Here is a 22,020-nt window from a genome sequence, read left to right as displayed (position 1 = left end):
AGAGGTCTAAGAGCCTTTTAAGAATCAGTCCACCCCGTTTGACCTCAGTGTGGAGGATGAAAAGGCTTTTTGTGACTGGTGGATTAAGGCAGCACAAATGTAGCATGGATGGGCATCCTCATAAAGAGATGCGTTGAAAAGGGACAAACTTAAAAATGAAGTTAAAGCAATATGTGCTGACATTGTGAACAGTAACAATAATAATTCGCTTGATACATTTTTGCATGGAATAAAAGATAAATTAGCAATGCATGAAAAGGAATTGGTTAGTAGAAAGAAAAAAAACTCGAGAGACTTAAGACATTATGAACGTAAAAAAGCGTTCATTATCACTACAAATCAACAAAAGCCACGTCATCGAGTGAGGTTCAGCAAGGATCAGGAAGTGAGATCAGTCCAACAATGCTATACTTCTGCGGAGAGTGTAGCGTCTTTTACTGAAGGAGAATATGAACAAAATTGTGAATATCTGGAGCTGCCTAAACCGAAGGATAGTGATAATTTTAAAAGGACTTTTCATGAACAACAGGGCTCCCATTATGGGGGCAAGAAAAGCCCTTGGTATGGACAGGACCATCAGAGAGAACAAGGGTTTGACCCGCGTTCCAGTAAGAGAGGTAAATGGACATATTGAATGTTGTACTGATGATTACATTGTCACAGTATGTATTAAGTAAAACTGAAAAATGTGTCTTAAATAGGGGCTTAAAGTTTATTCCAACTGCCCTGCCAAGATTGTACGAGTTAAAAAGTGATAAGTTCATTAGAAAATTGCATTTTTACGTGACTTTCTTTCAAATGAAAAAAAGTTGGAATGGAAATGAGAATGATGTTGATAGTGAAGATCTGAAAACTAGTAATGATAGTTTCTACTCATGTTATTCTGAAATAAGTAAGGAAGAAAATGCTTATTGCTGCTATGATACTAGTAAAATGGAAATGCAAAGTCATTTTATTCCACCATTCAGAAATGAAAATATTCAACAATTATATCGTATGCTAAATTATGCAATTGAAAATGAGTATTATAATTTTATGAAGAAAAAAAATGAATACAATATAAGCAAACAAAAATAGATATGTTTAAAAGAATTGTGTGAACTGTCAGCTGGTATTTAAACCAGCAGATAAGGGGGAAAGTTGGTTATGAATTATAGGCAGTATTGGGATATGTGTGATCGACATTTAAGTAATGAAATTGTATATAAGAAAATAAATAAGGATATATATGAGAAAGCTTTATGCAAGTTTGATGAACTTATATCAAAAGGGGTCAGGGTGAAATACTTTATAACTGTCGACAAGGAAAGAAAAAGTACAGTTTTGTACCTACCATAAATGTAGATGTTCGATAGATATGCAACTGCAGTCATAACATATGGGTTTGTCCTGCCTCAGGCAGCCCTCGGTCGGCCGGATTCCAAAGTCTGGGTCCGACGTCGGCTGATGTCGCATTTCTCTCCGACGTCAGAGCGGCTGGAGTACATAAGCATCAGCCGACGCCATCTTCTTCAGTGTTTCTTGCCCCAGATGCCAGGTGCCCTCCAAGGAAGGCTGTAATCAAATTGGAAGAAAAACAGATTTCCAGACAAATAAATAAGCAATAAACAGATGCACCATAACAGATATCCCCAGCTAAGGGTAACAGGGATAGGAGTGGACCCAAGGCATAGAGGGGAAGGAGGGAGGGAATCGACTGCAGTTGCATATCTATCGGACATCTACATTTATGGTAGGTACAAAACTGTACTATGTCCTTCAAGAATGCAACTGCAGTCATAACATATGGGTTGAATACCATAGCTTAGCTGGGGGAGGTGGAATGCTCTAAGAAAAGGATGGTGTAGCTATCAATCCCTGCAGGACTGCAGAAGCAAAGCCTGCTCTGGATCTGGAATACAGAGGAAGGTTGTAGTGTTTGGAAAATGTATGCACGGAGCTCCATGTAGCAGCTTCTAGAATGTCTTTTGTAGGCACCCCTCTTAAGAATGCTGTTGAGGTGGCTGTAGCTCTGGTGGAGTGTGGTCGGACATTGGCTGGTACACTCTTTCCATGGAAGGAATAACAGAATCTGATGCAGTGTCCAATCCATTTTGAAATAGTCTGTTTGGAAATTGCTTTTCCTTGTACTCTAGGGGCGTAAGCTACAAAAAGCTGATCAGACTTCCTACTGGTCTTGGTTCTGTCCAGGAAGTAGCGAAGTTGTCTGTGAATGTCCAAGGTATGCAACAGTCTTTCCCCTTTGTTCTCAGGATTGGGAAAGAAAGTAGGCAGGTGAATGGCTTGATTCAAAGAAACCCTAGATACCACTTTTGGCATAAAGGTAGGGTTGGTTCGTAAGGAGACCCTGTCTCTGTGAAAGATTATGAACGGTGGTATTGCCATTAGGGCCTGTAGTTCAAACCCTTCTTGCTGAGGTAATTGCCAACAGGAAAGCTGTCTTCCATGAGAGAAATTGTAAGTCCACAGAAGCTGCTGGCTCAAAGGGAGGTAGAGTCAATTTTTCTAGGACAAAGTTGAGGTCCCAAGCTGGTACTGGAGCCTTTCTTGGTGGCTTTATATTCTTGATTCCCCTAAGGAATTGCCTTAACAAAGGATGTGAAAACACAGGTGGATCAGTGTTATATCTAGCTGAAATAGCTGAAGCATGTATTTTTATGGAAGAATATGAGAGTCCATTCTGTAGCATATCTGCCAAATATTCCAGAATGAGAGGGATGCTCAATAATGATGCATCATGACTCTTGCTGGTATTCCAAATGCTGAATCTCTTCCATTTTGCTGAGTAAACCTTTCTGGTGGATGGTCTTCGGGCTTCTGTTAGTATCCTCTGAACTTCCTTGGAGAGAGATAGATTGAGGTTATTCATGGGATCTCCCAAGCTGTAGAGTCTGAATGTTGGGGTGTACTGTCTTGAAGTTGTGTTGAGTCAAAAGTTGGGGCCATTGGGGAAGGGCCCACTTTTTGTTGTGACATATGCTCCGTAGTAGTGGGTACCAGTGCTGTCTTGGCCAGTCTGGAGCTATTAGGATCCCCTTGGGCTTCTCTGCTTTGATCTTTAGTAATAGTGTGGTCATCAGTGGCAGAGGTGGGAATGCATAGATTTTTAGGAAGTTCCAGTTGAATGAGAGAGCATCTATTTTCCATGCTTGTGGATGATATGTCCTTGAACAGAACTTTTGTAGATGATGATTGAGGTGGGAGGCAAATAGGCCTACTTCTGGCCTGCCCCATGTCGAGGTGAGTCGTATGAAGATTTCTGGATGTAACCTCCACTCGTGGGGGTCTAGGAAGTTCCTGCTTAGGCTGTCCGCCAGCACATTGTCTTTGCCTGGAACAAACTGGGATTGCAACTGTATGTTTAGGCTCAGTGATTTTTCCCAAAGATTCATTGTCAGTCTGCTAAGGGGGTAAGAATGGGTGCCCCCCTGCTTGTTTATGTACCACATCACAGTGGTGTTGTCTGTCCGTATTAGCAGGTGGCCTTGCTGAAGCTGTTGTCGAAAGGCCTCGATGGCATGCATTACTGCCAGCATTTCTTTTTGGTTGATATGAAGATGTGTTTCCTTTGGAGACCATTGTCCTTGAATACATCGGCCCTCCATGTGCACCCCGCATCCAAGGTCTGAGGCGTCTGTGGTCATGGTCTGTGTTATCTGAGGTTTTTTGAATGACATACCTGTGTTTGCCTGGCTTACCGAGGCCCACCATAGAAATTCCTTCTGTAGGCATGGAATGAGCGGTATGGTTGCCTCTAAGTTGTTGCTGTGCTGAGACCATAAGCTTTTTAGGTACCATTGTAGCTTTCTCATGTGTAGTCTTGCTAATGGAACCAGGAGAATGCAGGATGCCGTGTAACCCAGGGCCTGTAGGAATCTCCTTGCAGTCATCTGGGTGAGCTTTGCCAAACCTTTGAAATAATGAGTTAACTTCTTTTGCTTGTCTTCTGTCAGGTAAGCCATTTGAGAGGCTGTGTCTAGTTTGGCTCCTAAGAAGGTTATTTGCCGGGATGGCTGAAGTCTTGACTTTTGGAAGTTGACTGTGTATCCCAGAGCCTGTAGCAATTGTATGACATAATTCAAGTTTTTTGTCAAAATCAGTTTGTCGTCCGCTTGTATGAGGCAGTCGTCCAGGTACGGGTAAATTTGGATCCCCTGAAGCCTGCAATGAGCAATTACTGAAGCCAGGCATTTCGTGAATGCTCTGGGCGCAGTAGGTAAGCCAAATGGCAATGCTGAGAATTGATAATGCTCTGGCCCTGCAAGAAATCTGAGGTATCTTCTGCAGCTGTGTCTGATAGGGACATGCAGGTATGCCTCCTTGAGGTCCAGAGTAATCAGCCAAGACCCCTTGCCCAGCATGGGAAGGAGTTGCTGTAGAGTCAGCATTTTGAACTTTGGTACTATGAGAAAAGTGTTTAATGTGGACAAATCCAGTATTGGTCTCCATTGAGTTTCTTTTCTTGGAACAAGGAACAATCTTGAGTAAAACCCCTGGCCTTGTTCTTGTTGTGGAACTTTTTCTATTGCTTTGATGTGAGCAAGCAGAGAAATTTGCTTGATAGCGTCTGCCCTCTGGTTTTGTGGTAGGTTTGGCATGCCTTGTTTTCTTGGTAAGGTATGAAAGTGGAACCTGTAACCTTGGTCTATAATGTCCAAAATCCATTTGTCCTTTGTCAATCTCTGAAAACAGAGATAATTTTCTGCCCAAAGGAGCTTCTGTTTGCTCCTTGGTCAGCGGTAGTAGAGGAAAGTCATTGAGATTGTCCCTGTGTGGCAGGAGAAACCCCTGCGTCACTTCGTTGGTTTGCTGGTTGCCATTGTCGTCCCCTGTAGGAACCTCTGTATTGTCCTCTTCCTCGGCCACGCCTGCTTTTACCCCTTTGAAATCTTTCAGGATTAGGAAAGGACCAGTTTTTTGAAGGCCAATTTCTGCTAAATCTGGGAGGCTGAACCTGGAGGAAATCTTTGACTGTCTGAACTGACTTGGCTTTTTCCTCGATGGACTTTAACACATCTTTAGCATTAGCACCAAAAAGCTTGTTCTTTTCCAAGGGTGCATCAAGAAGTTTTGCCTTAACATGATCTGGTAGAGGTTGTTCTTTAACCATGCATGTCTACGAATGACCGCCCCTGTCATAGCTGCCCTACATGAAGCTTCCAATGCATCATATCCACACTGCAGAAAGTGATTGCTAACTTGCTGAGAATTATGTACAGCCTCCTGCAAAGATTTCCTATCTAAAGGTTCAGGAGAGGCCAATGTTTTCTGTAAATCAGCTAACAGGTAATCCTGATATTGAAACATATGAAAGAGACAATTGAGAGCTCTCATAGATAAAGTAGTGGAGGTGTAGACCTTCTTCCCCCATCTCTAATGACCTAGCTTCCTGTTGGAAGGTAAGGGATTTTGAGGTGGTAGCTGAAACCCTTTCGGTCCCTGTGAAATTGTTTCTAAATCAACAGCATGGGCCCTAAAGAAATGAGAATGTGTTTCTGGGACCCTATAGTATCTGTCAGGCTTGGCAGGAGCAGGAGGAAGAGTATCAGGGGTAACACAGGAGTCAGAGTATAGATCATCCAAAACATCAAGCACAGGAGGTATAGCTAAGGGCCTGTGTTGGGGCTTTTTAAGGAAGGTATGAAGGCGCTTTCTGGAATCAGAATATTCCTGGCCTTGCCACTTAAAATGTTCCCTCATGGAATGTAGAACTTCCCCAAAAGAAATATCCTCAGGAGGGGAGGCCGAGGGGATGGAATCCTCTGCATCCGAGTCCTCATAGGTCTGGAAGGGCTCTTCCTGGCTATCAGAGTGAACAGAGTCCTCAGAATCTTCATCTGAAGGGAGAGGGTCGGAGGGTTCAACCCGGGGCCTCTTATCCGAAGGAGGCTGGGATCCTCTCTGGATGGGCCTGGGAACCTCTGATCATGGAAATTAAGTCTGCGGCCATAGTCATGATTTGTGTTTCAGGAGTAGGCTGAGGTAAGGCTTTAGCAGTAAGGTGCTTGGTCTTGCTGGCTGCCTTAGCACGTGTGTAGGCCTTGATAGACATGGACATGGGAGGCCTAGCAGCTCCACATGCAGGAGTGACCTTATCCACAGCAATGGTCTCGGGCATTTCCTCGGTTTCAGTATCCGGAGGAAAATCAATAACTGGCGTCGGTGTGGTCTCCAGGATCGGAGGTATCGGTAATGCGGTGTCTTCGGTTCGGAGCGGTGAAATAACCGCCTCAGAGGGAACTGGGGCACTCACGGTAGGTTTTGGCGGGGTGTCGGTGGAAGATGCGGGCCGAGGATGTCGGTCCCGGTCTTTTCGTTTCTTAGGAGTCTGCAATGTCGGTAGTTCCGACGGCATTGTATAATCGAATTTTTTGCCAAAAAAGTCTTTAGCGAACTCCGCCCGGTGCCTGAGAGTGCGCTTATTGAAGCGAGCACAGGCGGCACAGGCCGAGACGTCGTGGTCTGGGCCAAGGCAAGGAAGGCAGTAAGAGTGGAAATCCTTCTGAGGTATTTGTTTACCACAAGACAAACAATTATTTACTTTTTCAGTAATTTCTGACATCGGCTGAGGCAAGAAAAGGTCCCCAACGGGGTACTTAGCTTTTTTGATGACTTCGGATTCGAAGAATACAGGAGCTGACCGACCGGCACTTGCGAACTGCTTCTGCTTCGGGCACCGCGCGGCAAGAAAGACGGAAGAAGATGGCGTCGGCTGATGCTTATGTACTCCAGCCGCTCTGACGTCGGAGAGAAATGCGACATCAGCCGACGTCGTACCCAGACTTTGGAATCCGGCCGACCGAGGGCTGCCTGAGGCAGGACAACCCATATGTTATGACTGCAGTTGCATTCTTGAAGGACATCTTTGTAGAAAAGGATGTACTATAGCAAAGTTTTTCTGTCTGCCTAAAATTCATAAAAATAACTACCCCACCTGGGAGACCAATAGTTTCAGCTTGCAATTATTTTACAAAAAATTTAGCCAATTTTTTACATGGCTATTTTGTGAATGAAGTTGTAAAGCTACCATCTTATATAAAAGACTCATTCGATTTTCTGGAAAAGTTAAAAGGGGAAAAAGACATGTACTTTATAGTAATAGATGTGGGGAGTCTTTATACAAATATCAAACATAGTTACGGACTAGAGGCCTTGGAATTTTTTCTAAGGAACAATCCCAGAACGGTGTATACTAAAGAACTTACTTTATTTTGCCTAGAGAACAACATGTTTGAATTCGATAAAATGTTATATAAACAGATGCAGGGAACAGCAATGGGTGGGTGTGGCATCCCCCCCCCCCATGTATGCTAATCTCTTTATGGGATATTATGAAAATTTATATGTATATCGTAATAACAAAGACATGTACTGAAACATTACAGATTTATAGATTATCTTATTTTTATGTGTAAAGGTGGGTTTGATAAAGTGGAAACATTTGTAAAGGATCTGGAAAAGAATAAGTTTGACCAGAGTTTTGATGGCTTACAAAAAGGGACTAAGGTTAACTTTTTGCATGTTCATCTGGAAGGTAAGGATTGGGGATGGATATGAATGAAAGTCCATAGAAAATTTGAAACCCGGGATCAAATTTTATTTGGAACACGTTGTCATCCCACACATACTACTAACTCAATTCCATATAGGAAATTTATGAGGGTTAGTAGGTTATGTAATAATGTGGAAGATGTGAATAATGAAATAAAAAATGCGACAAAAATATTGTATAGGAGAGGATATAGTGCAGAACAAATAAATACAGGACTGGAGAAACTGAGGGGAAATAATCATAAGAATGAAAATAATAGAAATATTAAAAATAAACCTCAAGGTAAAGTTAAGGAAGATATTTATTGTATATCTAAATACACACCTTTTTTCTGAAAAGTTAGGGGGTATAGTGAGATATTATTGGCAGATGATTAAAAAAGAGTAGGTGTTAAAAAGCTTGAATTTAAAATGTACTTTATGGTACCAAGGGATTTATTGGTACATGGAACTTTAAGAAGACCAGAAAATTTCGATTTGAAGGATAACAGAAAAAGGTACCTTTCCATGTGGGAATTGTGCGGTATGCAAATATATTGTTAGAACTTTTTCTAAAATTAATGGCATAAAATATCAGGAACATGGTAATTTTAGATGTAATACTGCAGGTATAATATATGGGCTGAGGTCCCCATGTAACAAATATTATATAGGTGAAAGTAAGAGAAATTTTTCAGTAAAACTTAAAGAACATGTGAGGGATATAAAAAAGGTAGGTTAGTTAACCCAGTGGCAGAACATTACCATAAATTTCATGACGGGAATCCTCAGGGGTTACAAGTAACAATATTGGAACAGTGCAAGGAAGGTTTTTCAACATCAGAGGGGTTGAAATATGAATTAAGGCGAAAAGAATATTTGTTTATTTTAAAATATGACACTATGTCCAAAAGGTTTAAACAAGGAGTGTAACTGGAAAAGTTAATGATATGTCTTTAAGATGCAATTAGAAATAACTGAAAGATTGTGGGGGTGTGTTTTTATTAAATTGTATAAAAGGAATAAACAATGTACTCTGAAAATGCTGTGAAAGCCGAGGTGCTAGAAGTTAACCTGTGGATTCTATATTGCTGTATTGTGTTGCTGTTTTGCTATTGCTGCTTTTTATTAAGAAAAAAGAAGGAAGAAAGACTCCTGATAATTTATTGTGTTACTTGGGTGTGGATTTACTGGACTAACGTTTTTGTGGTAAAAGACTGCTGCTTGTTCTTTTGAGTGTGGTTTACATATTCACTGACGGCCAGTGAATCCTTTTTATCGGTACCTCGCTTGTTTCGTGAAACTGGAATTGATCTTTCACAAAAAACGCTGGAAGGTCTTTCGTTGCAACAGGGTGAACCGAATGGTCCTGGAAGAAGTAATGGAACAGAGGGTGTACTGCTTAACAATTCTACTTCTCAGAATATTTACAGCAAATGGGAATAAGAAAGAACTAATAAAAGTGTTAACCCATTTGCTAATGTGGGTAAGAAACTTAGTGTTTTGAATGTACCGGAGATTCAAGCAATGTTTGAACAGTTAGATATTTTTAAGGAGACATCTGTATATTTAAACAATGTAAAGTTTAAAATGTTACCAAGAACTTGAAATAATACCCAGAGGTCCAAGAGCCTTTTAAGAATGTGTTATTATACAAAAGCCCAAGATATTAAATTGTGTCTTTAATATTTAAATTCAGCAGACTGCTTCATCTTATACGACAATTATATATTGTATGAAAGAAACAAACAGATTTAAAGATTAAATTTAATATAGAGGGTTGTAAAATGGCTACCTTCTATCGTCTCCCCAAAATACATAAAAATTTAAAAACACCACCGGGGAGACCTATTGTTTCTGGTTGTAATTATTTTTTGCATAATTTAGGTCTTTTTTTACATAATTTTTTATTAGCCAAGGCAAAGACTTTACCATCATACATTACTGATGTTTTTGATTTTATAGAAAAGATTAAAGATGTTAAGTGGAATGAGCGGATGTATTGCATCACCGTTGATGTTAAGAGCCTCTACACTAACTTTAGCCATCAATTTGGTATGGAGGCCGTGAGATTTTTCTTAGGAGATCATCCTGCCACTGAGTATATTTTAGAGCTTATTTATTTTTCTTTGGCACATAACTTTTTTGAATTTAATGATAGTCTGTATTGACAAAAACGAGGTACAGCTATGGGGGCAGCTTTTGCCCCCATGTATGCAAATTTAGCTATGGGCCTTTTTGAATCTGAATTTTTGTACAGAATTTTTTTTTATAAACATGTTATTAAATATTATAGGTTTGTGGATTTGATTTTTTTGGTTGAGGATGGTGAAGCTTTAGTAGATAATTTTATTTTAGACTTGCATAAAAAATTTTCTTTGGAGTTTGATGGGTTTAAAAAGGGTACATCTATGCCTTTTCTTGACATCATTTTAAACATTGTTGATGGAAAGAGTTTAGTAACATCTGTCAATAGAAAGTTTGATGGGGGTACACAGTATGTTTATGGCACTAGTTGCCACCCCACACATACGTTGGAAGCTTTGCTGTATGGGAAAATTTAAGAATTTCTAGATTATGTAATAATGAGGTTATCTTTGATAAAGAATTTAATTTATTGATGCAAATGTTTAGTCAGAGGGGATATACTAAGGAAGTAATTCAAAATAGTTATAAGAGGTTTTGTGGATATAGGTGTACAAAAGTTAGTAATAATGTGTATACTAGGTGCCCAGATGCAAATAAGATTGATAAACAAAGGGACATCTTGTATTTTGTTACAACTTATGGTCGTTTTACTGCTGAACTGGTTAAGTTAGTTAACCATTATTGGAACTATTTTAGTTCTTTGAATAATGTGTCATCATGGTTGGATGCCAGAATAAGATTTTCTTATAAAAGAGGTAAGAATATAATTTTTTTTTAGTGAAGAGTAGATTTGTTATGCCTTTAGCTAATGTACAACGTAGTTTATCATTAAATGGCACTTTTAAGTGTGGTAAATGTAAGGCTTGTAGTTTTGTAGTTAATAATTTCCCCTGTATTAATAATGTTAGTTTCAATACATGTAGTGTTTTTAGTTGCAACTCTGAGGGGGTGATATATGCACTTAAATGCCCGTGTAATAAATTTTACATCTGGGAGACCAAAAGGGCATTTAAGGTTAGGCTTATGGAACATGCTACGGACATTACTAATAAGAGGAAAGTTCTATAGCTGTACATTTTAGAAATGTTCATAATAGTAAAAATGAGGGGTTACAAGGTACAGTTTTGGAAAAAATAAATTGTTCCTGGCATGATATTTTGAATATTAAACAGGTTTTATTATATAAAGAAGCTATTTATATCTTAAAATTTAACACTATGTATCCACAGGGCCTTAATGAAGATTTAAATTGGAGAGTATTCATTTGACACAATGCTGTGCTTTGCAGACAATTGAATTATTGTACAATTGTTTTATTAATTAGTGTTTGGTCTGTATAAAAAGTGAATGTGTTGTATGTTTTTTACTCCTTGAAGGCTACGGCCGAGACAGAGGATTAAATTTGCATTTCAGTTGTGGATCTGTTTCAGTTGTTTCTTTCATATTTCTTATTGGTTTTTTTTTTGGGTTGCTTATATTGATTATATATTGTATGTCTAGATTTACTAAAATCCTACATTACATAACATGTGTGTGTTTTTTTGGGTGTTGCTTAGTTATTTGAGAGACCACAAGCTGTAATGCTTATTCCTATTATTAGCTCCTTCCAAGCATGCTTATACAGTCCACAGACTTTAAATTATGAGACCATTCTAGTTTATTTGTTATAAGTACATTCCTATCCTTACATACACACATATCAGTACTTCAAGCACGGGCAACAATGCCCATCCAGTTTTGCCAGAATACCTCTCACTAGTTCATGTGGTGTGTTTTTCCAGGCTGTTCTTAAACTATCCAAACCAATATTTGTCCTGTTCCATTTTACCAGCCTGTTCCATGCAGTGGCCATTCTGCCAGTGAACCACTCTTCCATTCCCACAGATATTTCTATGAAAGAAATCTGATGACTCTCTAGCACTTCTTGGCAACCCCAAACACCACTAGAATCAGCTATCCCCATATGCCCAACACGTCCAAGCAAGCTCACCTTCCAGACCACTACAAAGGGTACTGCACAAGACCAAGTGCTCTTAGTCTTGCACAACTCAGACATTCACTCTTATGTAAGCCCTTAATGTGTTCGGACCAAAATACATTTTAAATATAAAACTGCCCTTTATTTATCAAGAATCAACCTAATGAGCTAAATGAAGTGTTGGGAGACCATCAATGTGCATACATGTGGTTTAAACAGCTCTTTTATTATATATTTATTTTAAAACCAAAACTTCATTGCCGAGAACCATCTCGGAGGCTCCTTAGAGCCATAAGCATTATTGTCACTCTGTCTCCATTACCATAGCAGCCTGGGAGCGTCTGTTTCTGCGTGCCTGTGTACTGCACACCAGAGGCTCACAATGCACCTGAAGCAAAGCTTCACTTCACTGCAGCTTCAAGCCTAAATTCCCTCCCTTTCAGTGAGGCAGCAGCCAGAAAAAGAACAGAGAGCAAACAGATAAAAAAAAATTCCCAACAAGCCACCACAACAAGAGATAACACATTCTTCCAATCTTCCCACCTCTCGCTCAGCATATGTATAAGCAAACTATTCTCTGCCAAAATATCCCGAATCACAGTTTTATCCACCCCCTTCCCCTGGATCCAGGCTAAAACACCAAATGTCTCTTCCTAATACACAAGCATCAGTAAACCTCAATCACAAGCCGCAACCCACAGCTTCCCAGAGACAAAAAGGGCAGCATACAAAAGCTGCCAAACACAGCTGCATCCACACACACACACCATGTCAGGCTTAATCCAGCAGCACTCAAAGCTATGATACCTGCCATAACTGATATTAACTATGTTTAGACAGAATAATAATGACATTTGTACTAGCTGCCAGACATGGCTGCATACACGCTCACCATATCAGGATTGATCAAACAGCACTTGAAACTATGATACCTGCCATAACTGATGTTAACTATGTTTAAACAGAATAATAAATGACATTTGTACTACCTGCCAGAGACAGCTGCATCCACACATACCATATCAGGATTGATCAAACACCACTCATAGCTGTGATACCTGCCATAACTCATATTAAATATATTTAGACAGAATAATGATGACATTTGTACTAAGAGCTTGCTACTATTTAACCAGGATATGCATGGCATTTCTAAATCGTACTTTAGCTGAAGAAGGCATTAGTCTCCATGACAGTATTTTTTTAAAACACTCTACTGTTACTATTACATGATATTAATTTGTTACATTTGAGTCTGATTTGTTACATTTGAGTCTGAACTCTGATGAATGGTACCTTGTTGAATTACTTAAATTATTACAAGTAAAATCAATGAAAAATGAACAAGATAAGTATTCACCGAGTTCAAGTATGGGAATAGAAACTTCTATGTTTGTCTTATATGTTGCTTTGTTTGGCTTACTTATAATGTAAATAGTAACCCTTTTTTTTTTACTCAAATAGTTTTTATTCATTTTTCAAAAAGATTTATCGTATAACTTATTAATACATTGTCTAATGATTAGATTACTATGTACAATATTTACAATTCGCCTGAAGATTAATTGTAGAATTAACTAATCTAAATAATGTCATACAAAAAAAAATTCCCCTTTACAATTATGAAGAGTCTGAGCTCAAATTTAATGTCTCAATAGGGGATAATATTTTCTTTCTTCCATGGATTGTTGTTCCATACTTTGGGTGTAATCCTTAGTTCTTTTACTTTAGTTTCCATCAGTAAAGTTTCCTTCAGTAGTGTTAAGAATTCTTCAAAAGATGGTTTGGAATTAGATTTCCATTTTCTAGCATTCGCCAGCATATTCCAATGTAAAAATAAATTATTCAATTCTAAATTCTCATTGACATTCAACAGGATTAAAGCCGTAGATAACACAAATGTATCGGAAAATATGTCTTGCAGGAAGTTACTAATATCTTCCCAGAATTTTTTTTAACTTTGATACAATCATGAAAAATATGCATCCATTCTGTTTTGCATGTTTGTAAACATCTCCAACATATGACATTGCTAGAAGAATTAAATTTAGCTAGTTTATTGGGTGTATAGAAAGATCTATGCAGAAATTTTCCAGTGTAAATTCTCCAGAATTGCATGTTGGATGTTAATTTAATAGAATTTGATATTTTAGATTTATTTTCCATGCATAAATGTACTGTGTCCTTTAGTAATACAGATCCAAAATTTGATTGGTATTAAACTTTGAGATTTATTAAAATTTTGTATAATTTCAATGTTTTCTCAATTTTAATTATTATATATTATGTTAAATTGATGTTTTATAAATTTAGGTCCATCTTTGAAGGAAGAATTATTGATCATTCTGCATAGATCTTGTGAATATAATAATACACTGAAGTATGAGCCAATCTGATGGAGAGGTCATATGTATTTATTATATGTGGGCTATCTATAATTTTTGACTGTTAATACATTGCTGCCAACAAATAAAATTTTCATTTCCCATGTAGTAAAAAAAATCCTATATATCTTATGAAAGTTTTTTCTAACACTAAAAGGATATAACAAATCCATCCATAGTTTTATGTCTGTATTAGAAGTTACAAATCTTTTAAATGAAATAAACATGCCACTTATAATTTTTAATTTAGCAGGTTTTGTTAGATTATACTAGAAACTGGCACAAAAGATATGCCATGATTTATTAATGTGGTCATCTAGCATTAGGTTCTCTAAAATGGTATTTTCATTTGAATAGATAATAGTGTGTAAAGTTTTCCAACCAGAAGAATAATTTGGATCTATACAACTTATAATGATTCTAAAAATGGAGGCTTTAATATAAGTTTCTACATCTGGAAAGTTAATCCTTCCTTGTTCGCAGGGTCTGATGTGATGTGTGAGGGCTATTCTGTTTTTGTTTGGGTAACAAAGAAATTTTAAATAACGTATTTTATTTTAAGAAATGCTTATCTGGTATCACGGGGACGGCTTGTGCTATACATAAATTTGTGGAAGTTTATTAGTTGCAATCTACCTTCAAAGGTTAACTATATTCTGTTCCACTTTACTACATTAGTCTTTATTGTATTTATAAAATTAATTTATAGTTAAGGTTTCCTTATGTTTATTCCTATTATTATACCCAAATAATTTAAGATGGAAACTTGTTTACCAATTATTTATCATCTACCAGATAATCACTTATTTGGTATCATGAAATTTGATTTTGTTTTGTTAAAATGTAATCCTGAAATTGAATAAAATTTTTCAATTTGTATGTCCAACTCTTTTACAGATTTTTTAGATGTGGTCACAGTAAGTATATAATCTGCAAATAAAATGATTTTGGAATTCTGTTAGCTATATATATTTATACCTATTATTTTGGGATTGCTGCATATTGAGGAGGCAAACAATTCAATAGCTAGTGTGAATAATATAGGAGAAATGGGGCAGCCTTGTTTTGTACTTTTTGTTGGCGCTATTGATTCAGAAGTGAAAGGACCTTGTTTCACATATGTTAGATTATTTTTGTATACAGTCTTTATCAATGAAATAAAAGAATGAAGAAAATCATAGAGTTCTAGTGCTTTAAATAGTTCCATTTTGAAGAATCTAAGGCTTTCTCTATATTTAAAGCAATTAGTACAGCTTCTTGTTTTTCTCTACTTAGGATATCAGTGAGAGTTAATATTCTTTGTATGTTATCATAGGTACATCTATTGTATACCAGTTTGATCTTCATTTATAATATTTATCATATATTTTTTGATTCTATTGACTAGCATGGCCATAAAGATTTTGTAATTATTGTTAAGTAGTGATGTTAGTCTATAAGAGCTAGATTGTGTTGGATCTTCATTTTCTTTTATTATAGGAGTGATTAATGAATATCTCCAAGATGGTGGTATATTTTGTGTGTGTACTTCAAGTAAGGCTTTATGAAAGATTGAGGTTATAGTTGATGGGAAGATTTTATATATTTCAATTATCATGCCATCAATTCCTGCAGCTTTATTATTGTTATTTTCTTTAATTTTCTCTATAACTTCTTTGAGAAATTTGTTTTTGGAGTTCTAATTTTAACTTCTCTGATATTTATTTATATTAAATTTTGATTCTAAATTTGATTTCCATTGAATCTATAATGTTCAGTATAAAGATGCTTGATGGCATCTAGTATATCACTTGTATCTGATATTTTTTGTTTCCCTTTGTGGATGATATTAGTAATATTATTTGCTCTAGATTGCATTTTGGCACTCATTGCTAGATTGTACATATGTTTAGGGGATACAGAATATGAATTTAGTTTTAATTTTTCTAATTCCAAATTAGTTTTGTGTTAAAATTTCATTATATGTTTTATTTAATTCATCATATTTATTAGGGAGTACATTTGTTGAATCATTATTTGAGAGTTGGTTTTGTATGTGAGTAATTTTGATTCTCATTCTTTTAACTTTTTGTTTTGAACATGTAAGAATTTTACCATATACAGGCTTTTAAAGTGTCCCATATCATTACTATACGCAGCTCATCAGAATAATTAGTATCTAAACAAAATTTTAGCTCTGTAAGTAACCAAGGTTTAAATTATTTCAATTTTCTGAAGTATTCTGGTATTTTTGTCATTTGTATTAATTTCTTAAAATCTACTTGAATTTTAAGGAGAGGTGCTCTAAGATCTGATAGTGGACATGGAACTATTGAAAAATTATTTTTGCGTTTAAGCCTCGGGAAATCAACTTTATCTATTCTTGAGCATCAAATCTATGGTCTTGATGGGAAATTAGTTGTTTTCTTTGAATTTAAATGTGTCTATTATATTATGGTTTCCGTTCCATTTCTGAGTAGTTTTGCTAGAGGAGTTGACGTACATTTCTCTTGTTATTGGTCTCAGAATTATCTAGAATATAATTAAAATCACCACCTATTATCAAATGACCTTTTTATGTTTTACTAATGAGATCTAAATGTTTAATTGTACCAGTTCATATTCCCAGAAACCAGTATAAATTTACTAGTGTCCAAATTCTGCAATTTTCACTAGATGGTTTGTGTGAAAATTTTTACAAAGACCCATTCAAGCTGGAGTGTTCACTGTGTAATACCTTAAAACCTCCAAAAGTGGAGGCCTATAGGATATATGCTAATGACCCCTTAAGGATAGTTTAACTATATGGCGTGTGAATGCTCATAACTTTTTGATTTTTAAGCCTTTACTGGTGCACATTCAGGACATTAAAGCAAAACCCCACTAGCTGTACATGTCTAAGAATCTTGAATGTTTCCTGTTTTAAAAAGAAAAAGGCAGGAATTGAATAATTCATGTACTGTTGCTTAGGTTATATGATATATGATGGTTTGGAGGTTATTTGGGTTATCTTGCAGTCACCTGAATGTTTATGGTCATCAGGATTTTTTAAGGTCTGTGTTTCCAACATACGACAAAAACATTCACTCATGCTGTGCTGATGAGCTCAGAAAAATGATGAAACATGACATGTTTACAGCTAATGGCGACTGGCTTTAATGGCCTGAATACTCCAATAAACAGTTGGGATGAGGAATGAGATTTAAGGGAAGGCAGAGGGTATTCAGAAGGCCAGTCACTGAAACACTAGTATGTTCTTAATGGGTCATTTGCATATATCCCTTGGCCTCTACTACAGGACGTTTAAGATATTAAATACCAAAGACTCTAGCTTGTCTGGGTCTTTCTTGTTAATGTTAAATGATTCCTCAGCCAGGTATTTTACCCAGCTGAAAATATATGGGATAACTCCTACTTAGATAAATGTACACGTGCACAAACACATACATACATACACAGAGTTGTTGACATTTTGATAGCTACTGCTAACTCTGATAGATACTATTCTGAATTCTATTTTGTGTGTCTGTGCGTCACAAGGATTAAAATCTCACTGTTCAGATACAAGTATGAATATTCATAACTCTTGAGCTGATTTTCACATTGTGCTAAACTTCATGCACTGATTTCAAATGAATGAATAGATGACTGCCTTTGGCTTTATTACATAAAATTCACTATCTTCTTTTGTGCATGTGTGTCTTAGAAATTGTTTTATCATGGGACTATAATATATTTTACAGAGAAGGGCCCTCAGCAGAGTTTATATTTTCTTTTTTAAACAACCTTCATGAAATTATTGATTATCCTTAGAACTGCTCAGTCATCAAAATTTATGACGCTGGTCTTCAGTACCACGACTAGTGGCACTGTTCATTGTACAGAACAGAAAACAATCTAATTAAAATTTTCTTCACCTTTTTCTGCAAAGATCTTGTTTATCAATTTGAAGTTTTCTGCATGACCTACAATGCCACTATCTGTGTACAACAGCTGCATCCAAACAAGCACATATAACGAAGCAAATTACAGGTACTTGCACTAATGTTACTCACATTCTCCACTGCAGACACAAGATACGTCTTCAGCACTGGAAACAGAATAATTCCACATAAGCTTTTCATATGGAAAGGATAGACGGACAGATATAGAGGTTCCTTAGGCAGCAAACTGTTGTTATAAGTTGATCACAGTTGTCCTTCAATTTTCACCATGGTACAGGTGCAAACCTTGATTCCTAATAAGGTGACAGTCCAAACCTTCTGGATTTAGTCAGGTGGCAGTTTTGTGACTAGATATTGAGTAAATGAGTAGGTACGAATGTATGTGCTTGGGGAAGGGACTGTCCTTCAACGGACCTATGCCTGAAGTGAAAGATGGCTTACACATTGCTGTACAGGATCCACCAGTGGAATATGTTATCTTCAAAGTGAATCTTTTTCCAACTTTCAACTGAAGCTCGTGGAGTTTGGGACTCCCCCAGCGCCAACTTGACCTTCAGGGAAACATCTTACCAGAGAACACAAAAAAAGGTAGAATTTATTTTTGAAAGTCTTAGTTGCACATCACCTTACTTGAGAAACCTTTTTGAGGCACAGGAAGCCCATTTTAATGTCCTTTAATGACTACTGAATGAGCACGCAAAAAGGACTGTGCCTGCTTTCAACTCTTCAATTGGAGACCTTCTAGTGGTATCCATCCAGCCAATGCTGCCGAGTCACATCTGGCTCTTACAATGACCCAAAGAGCAGATGCATCATACACAGAGTTCACTAGGTACGTACTGAATGGAAGTACATTGCCAAGGTTTTTTTCATTAACACTCACCCCCTACAGACAACTCAAGAGACATAACTCCACCTATTACGTCTTTGGAGAAAACCAGAGTACAACGGAAGATTCACATGAACACAGAGAGGGCAAGCAGACCCCACAGAGTGTGCAACACAATACAGAAATGAACTGGAAAATTTCTAATTATGAGGAGAAAATGCAGTGGGCAGAGGAACTCTCTAAAGTGATTTTCAGTTTTCTTGCACGAAGATGCAAGTAAAGGTAAGATTCTTACTGTTCGCAGTTGAAGACCTTGCTTGGGAAACGTTCTGGTAAAGCCCAAGCAAGTGCCCTTCAAGCTATCTTGCAGAGAGACTTGATTACTTCTCCAGGGCAGATGCATTATCGGGGACAGGAAAGATGCATTTCCTCTTAAGAAAATATAATACGATACATACATGCCCTACTTCACAGTTAATGCACATGTACACTCACAAATGCAAAATAATTACAGTTAATTATCTGCAATACTTACTTATGGCGCGAGTTGAGATAAGGTTCCACCATATCAACAAAATCCTTTGGGGCATGGTACCCATAACCAGGCATGTCTATCAAAGCAAACTCTTTCCCCACTTTAAAGAAGTTCATTTTCTTTGTATGACCCTGTATAATAAAACAAATATTTACACTGCTTACATAATTCATCAGATGTAACATATATTTAAAAATGTTCTAAATATGAAAAACTGCACCATAACACATTTTAATAATTTCTTATATTTAAGTATCCATCCTATTACCCAAAATCAATGAAACACACGCATGCAGCTACATATATGCACAAAGAAATCCAAACATTCTAAAAGAATACACGGTCTATCAAACAACCTTTATCCCCCCGTCCTTCCTCTTAAAGTGTATCCCCCGACATGACCTGTAACTGTGTGATCCATCCTAATTATCTATCTAGTTCTTTTCTTATATTTACTAGCCTGTATTCATCTCCATGTACGCTGGCTTCTCCACTCCTTTTACCATTTTTGGTAACTACACAGTTTCTACCAGCCTCAGACCAATTTCATTACTAATATATTGCCTCCAGAACTTTACAAATCTTTCCATATGCAAGCCAAAACATATCCTGTATAATTTTACTCGGTTATTCACCCCAAGCAATTTTAAACTGTACAACAGGAATCCTCTTTGTGGGTAACTTCTTTCCAAATCCTTCATGCCCTCTGATTTGCTTAGGGTCAGTCCCAAATAAATGCATGTTTCCATGCAATTCCCCTACCTAAAATGCAAAATCTTGTATTTTTTTACATTAAACATCAGTTATTACCTATCTGACCACGATGAAAGTTGCGGAAGGCCTTTGAATACTGTTCCCCAGACAGAGCAGTCTTTGTTATTACCAACATACAAGCTAATCTTCTCTCCAAACCCAATGGCGACAGTAGACAAAATAGAGTAAACAGGACTGATCCCAGCAATATATCCTACTGTAATTCACTGCTTACCAATTCTTATCCTGAAAGTGCCCTACTAACAATCATTCGGTCAGGCCTCCAGTTTTCACTCCATATCCTCATTTTACCTCTCCCCACCATACCTTTTAGTTTTCCTGCCAATATCCTGAGAGGCACATTTTTAAGGCATTACATTACCATTTAACTACTTGTGGTCCTATAACCATTGATGTTCTGTAAACATATGATGTTAGTGAATTACCTGCATTCAACCACTGGAAACTGAAGAAGCTTACATGGATTAGTTATCACTTTTTTATTTTATTCTATGGGAATAAGAGTGTATATGTATAGATATATAGAGAGAAAAGTACAGTTTTGTACCTACCATAAATGTAGATGCCCGATAGGTATGCATCTGCAGTCCTAACATATGGGTTGTCCTGCCTCAGGCAGCCCCTCGGTCGGCCGGATTCCAAAGTCTGGGTCTGGCCTCGGCTGATGTCGCACTTCACCCGACGTCATAGCTGCTGGGGTATAAAGGCATCAGCAGACGCCATTTTCCTCAGTGTTTCTTGCCCCAGATGCCAGGTGCCCTCTAGGAAGGCTAAATGTGGATAAATGCAAATAATTCCAAACAGTAGAGAGCAAAAATTATATATATATATATATATATACAAAACAAATACACCATAATAATTTCCCCCAGCTAGCTAAAAGAGGGATAGATATCCTAGGAATACCACAGAGGGGAAGGAGGGTGGGTAATCCTGACTGCAGATGCATACCTATCGGACATCTACATTTATGGTAGGTACAAAACTGTACTATGTCCTTCAAGTATGCATCTGCAGTCCTAACATATGGGTAGAATACCATAGCCAAACTGGGGGAGGAGGCACTAAGATAAAGATGGTGTAGTCAAGATCCCTTGCAACACAGCAGTTGCAAAACCTGCTCGGGATCTGGAGTATAAAGGAAGGTTATAATGCTTGGCAAATGTATGCACGGAGCTCCAAGTAGCAGCTTCTAAAATGTCTTTGGTAGCCACTCCTCGTAGGAAAGCTGTAGTGGTGGCTGTAGCTCTTGTGGAATGAGGTCTGATATTTTCAGGAGTTGTCTTTCCATGAAAAGAGTAGCAAAATCGGATGCAATTTCCTATCCATTTTGAGATTGTCTGTTTTGAAATTACCTTTCCTTGCATTCCTGTTGCATATGCTACCAGAAGTTGGTCAGTTTTTCTGTTGGTCTTAGTTCTGTCCAGATAGTAGCGTAACTGCCTGTGCACATCCAAGGTTATGTAGCAGTCTTTCCCCCCTGTTCTGTGGGTTGGGGAAGAATGTAGGTAAATGAATCGCTTGGTTCAATGATACTCTGGAGACACTTTTGGCATAAAGGTAGGGTTGGTTCTCAGAGACACTCTATCCTGATGGAAGATAAGGAAGGGCTGTACTGCCATTAATGCCTGTAATTCAGATACCCTTCTTGCTGAAGTGATTGCTAGCAGGAAAGCAGTTTCCAAGACAAGAACTGTAAATCTGCTGTTGCTGCTGGTTCAAAAGGGGGCAGTGTTAACTTTTCCAGCACAAAGTTGAGATCCCATGTAGGTAAAGGAGGTTTCCTTGGAGGCTTTATGTTTTTGATTCCTCTCAAGAACTGTCTGAGTAGAGGATGAGAGAAGACAGGAGGATCCATGTTGTATTCTGCTGAGATTGCGGATGCATGAATCTTAATGGAGGAGTAGGACAGGCCATTG

At 37.5% G+C, this 22,020-nt stretch overlaps 1 protein-coding gene across 10 annotated transcripts in view; it reads right to left on the bottom strand.

Annotated features, from left to right (window-relative positions):
* GTPBP8 (GTP binding protein 8 (putative)) overlaps positions 1-22,020 on the bottom strand; it is a 359,654-nt gene that overhangs the window by 236,522 nt on the left and 101,112 nt on the right. For all 10 annotated transcript variants that reach the window (XM_044071542.1, XM_044071537.1, XM_044071544.1 and 7 more), the window contains one exon: positions 19,328-19,458. In XM_044071542.1, coding sequence (XP_043927477.1) covers positions 19,328-19,458 — 131 coding nt within the window. The remainder of the gene's footprint in view (positions 1-19,327; positions 19,459-22,020) is intronic.

Source organism: Protopterus annectens, chromosome 5.part0 (genome assembly GCF_019279795.1).
Source record: "Protopterus annectens isolate FY-2018-M chromosome 5.part0, PAN1.0, whole genome shotgun sequence".
NCBI lineage: Eukaryota > Metazoa > Chordata > Ceratodontiformes > Protopteridae > Protopterus > Protopterus annectens.
This window is presented reverse-complemented; position numbering and strand designations above follow the sequence as displayed.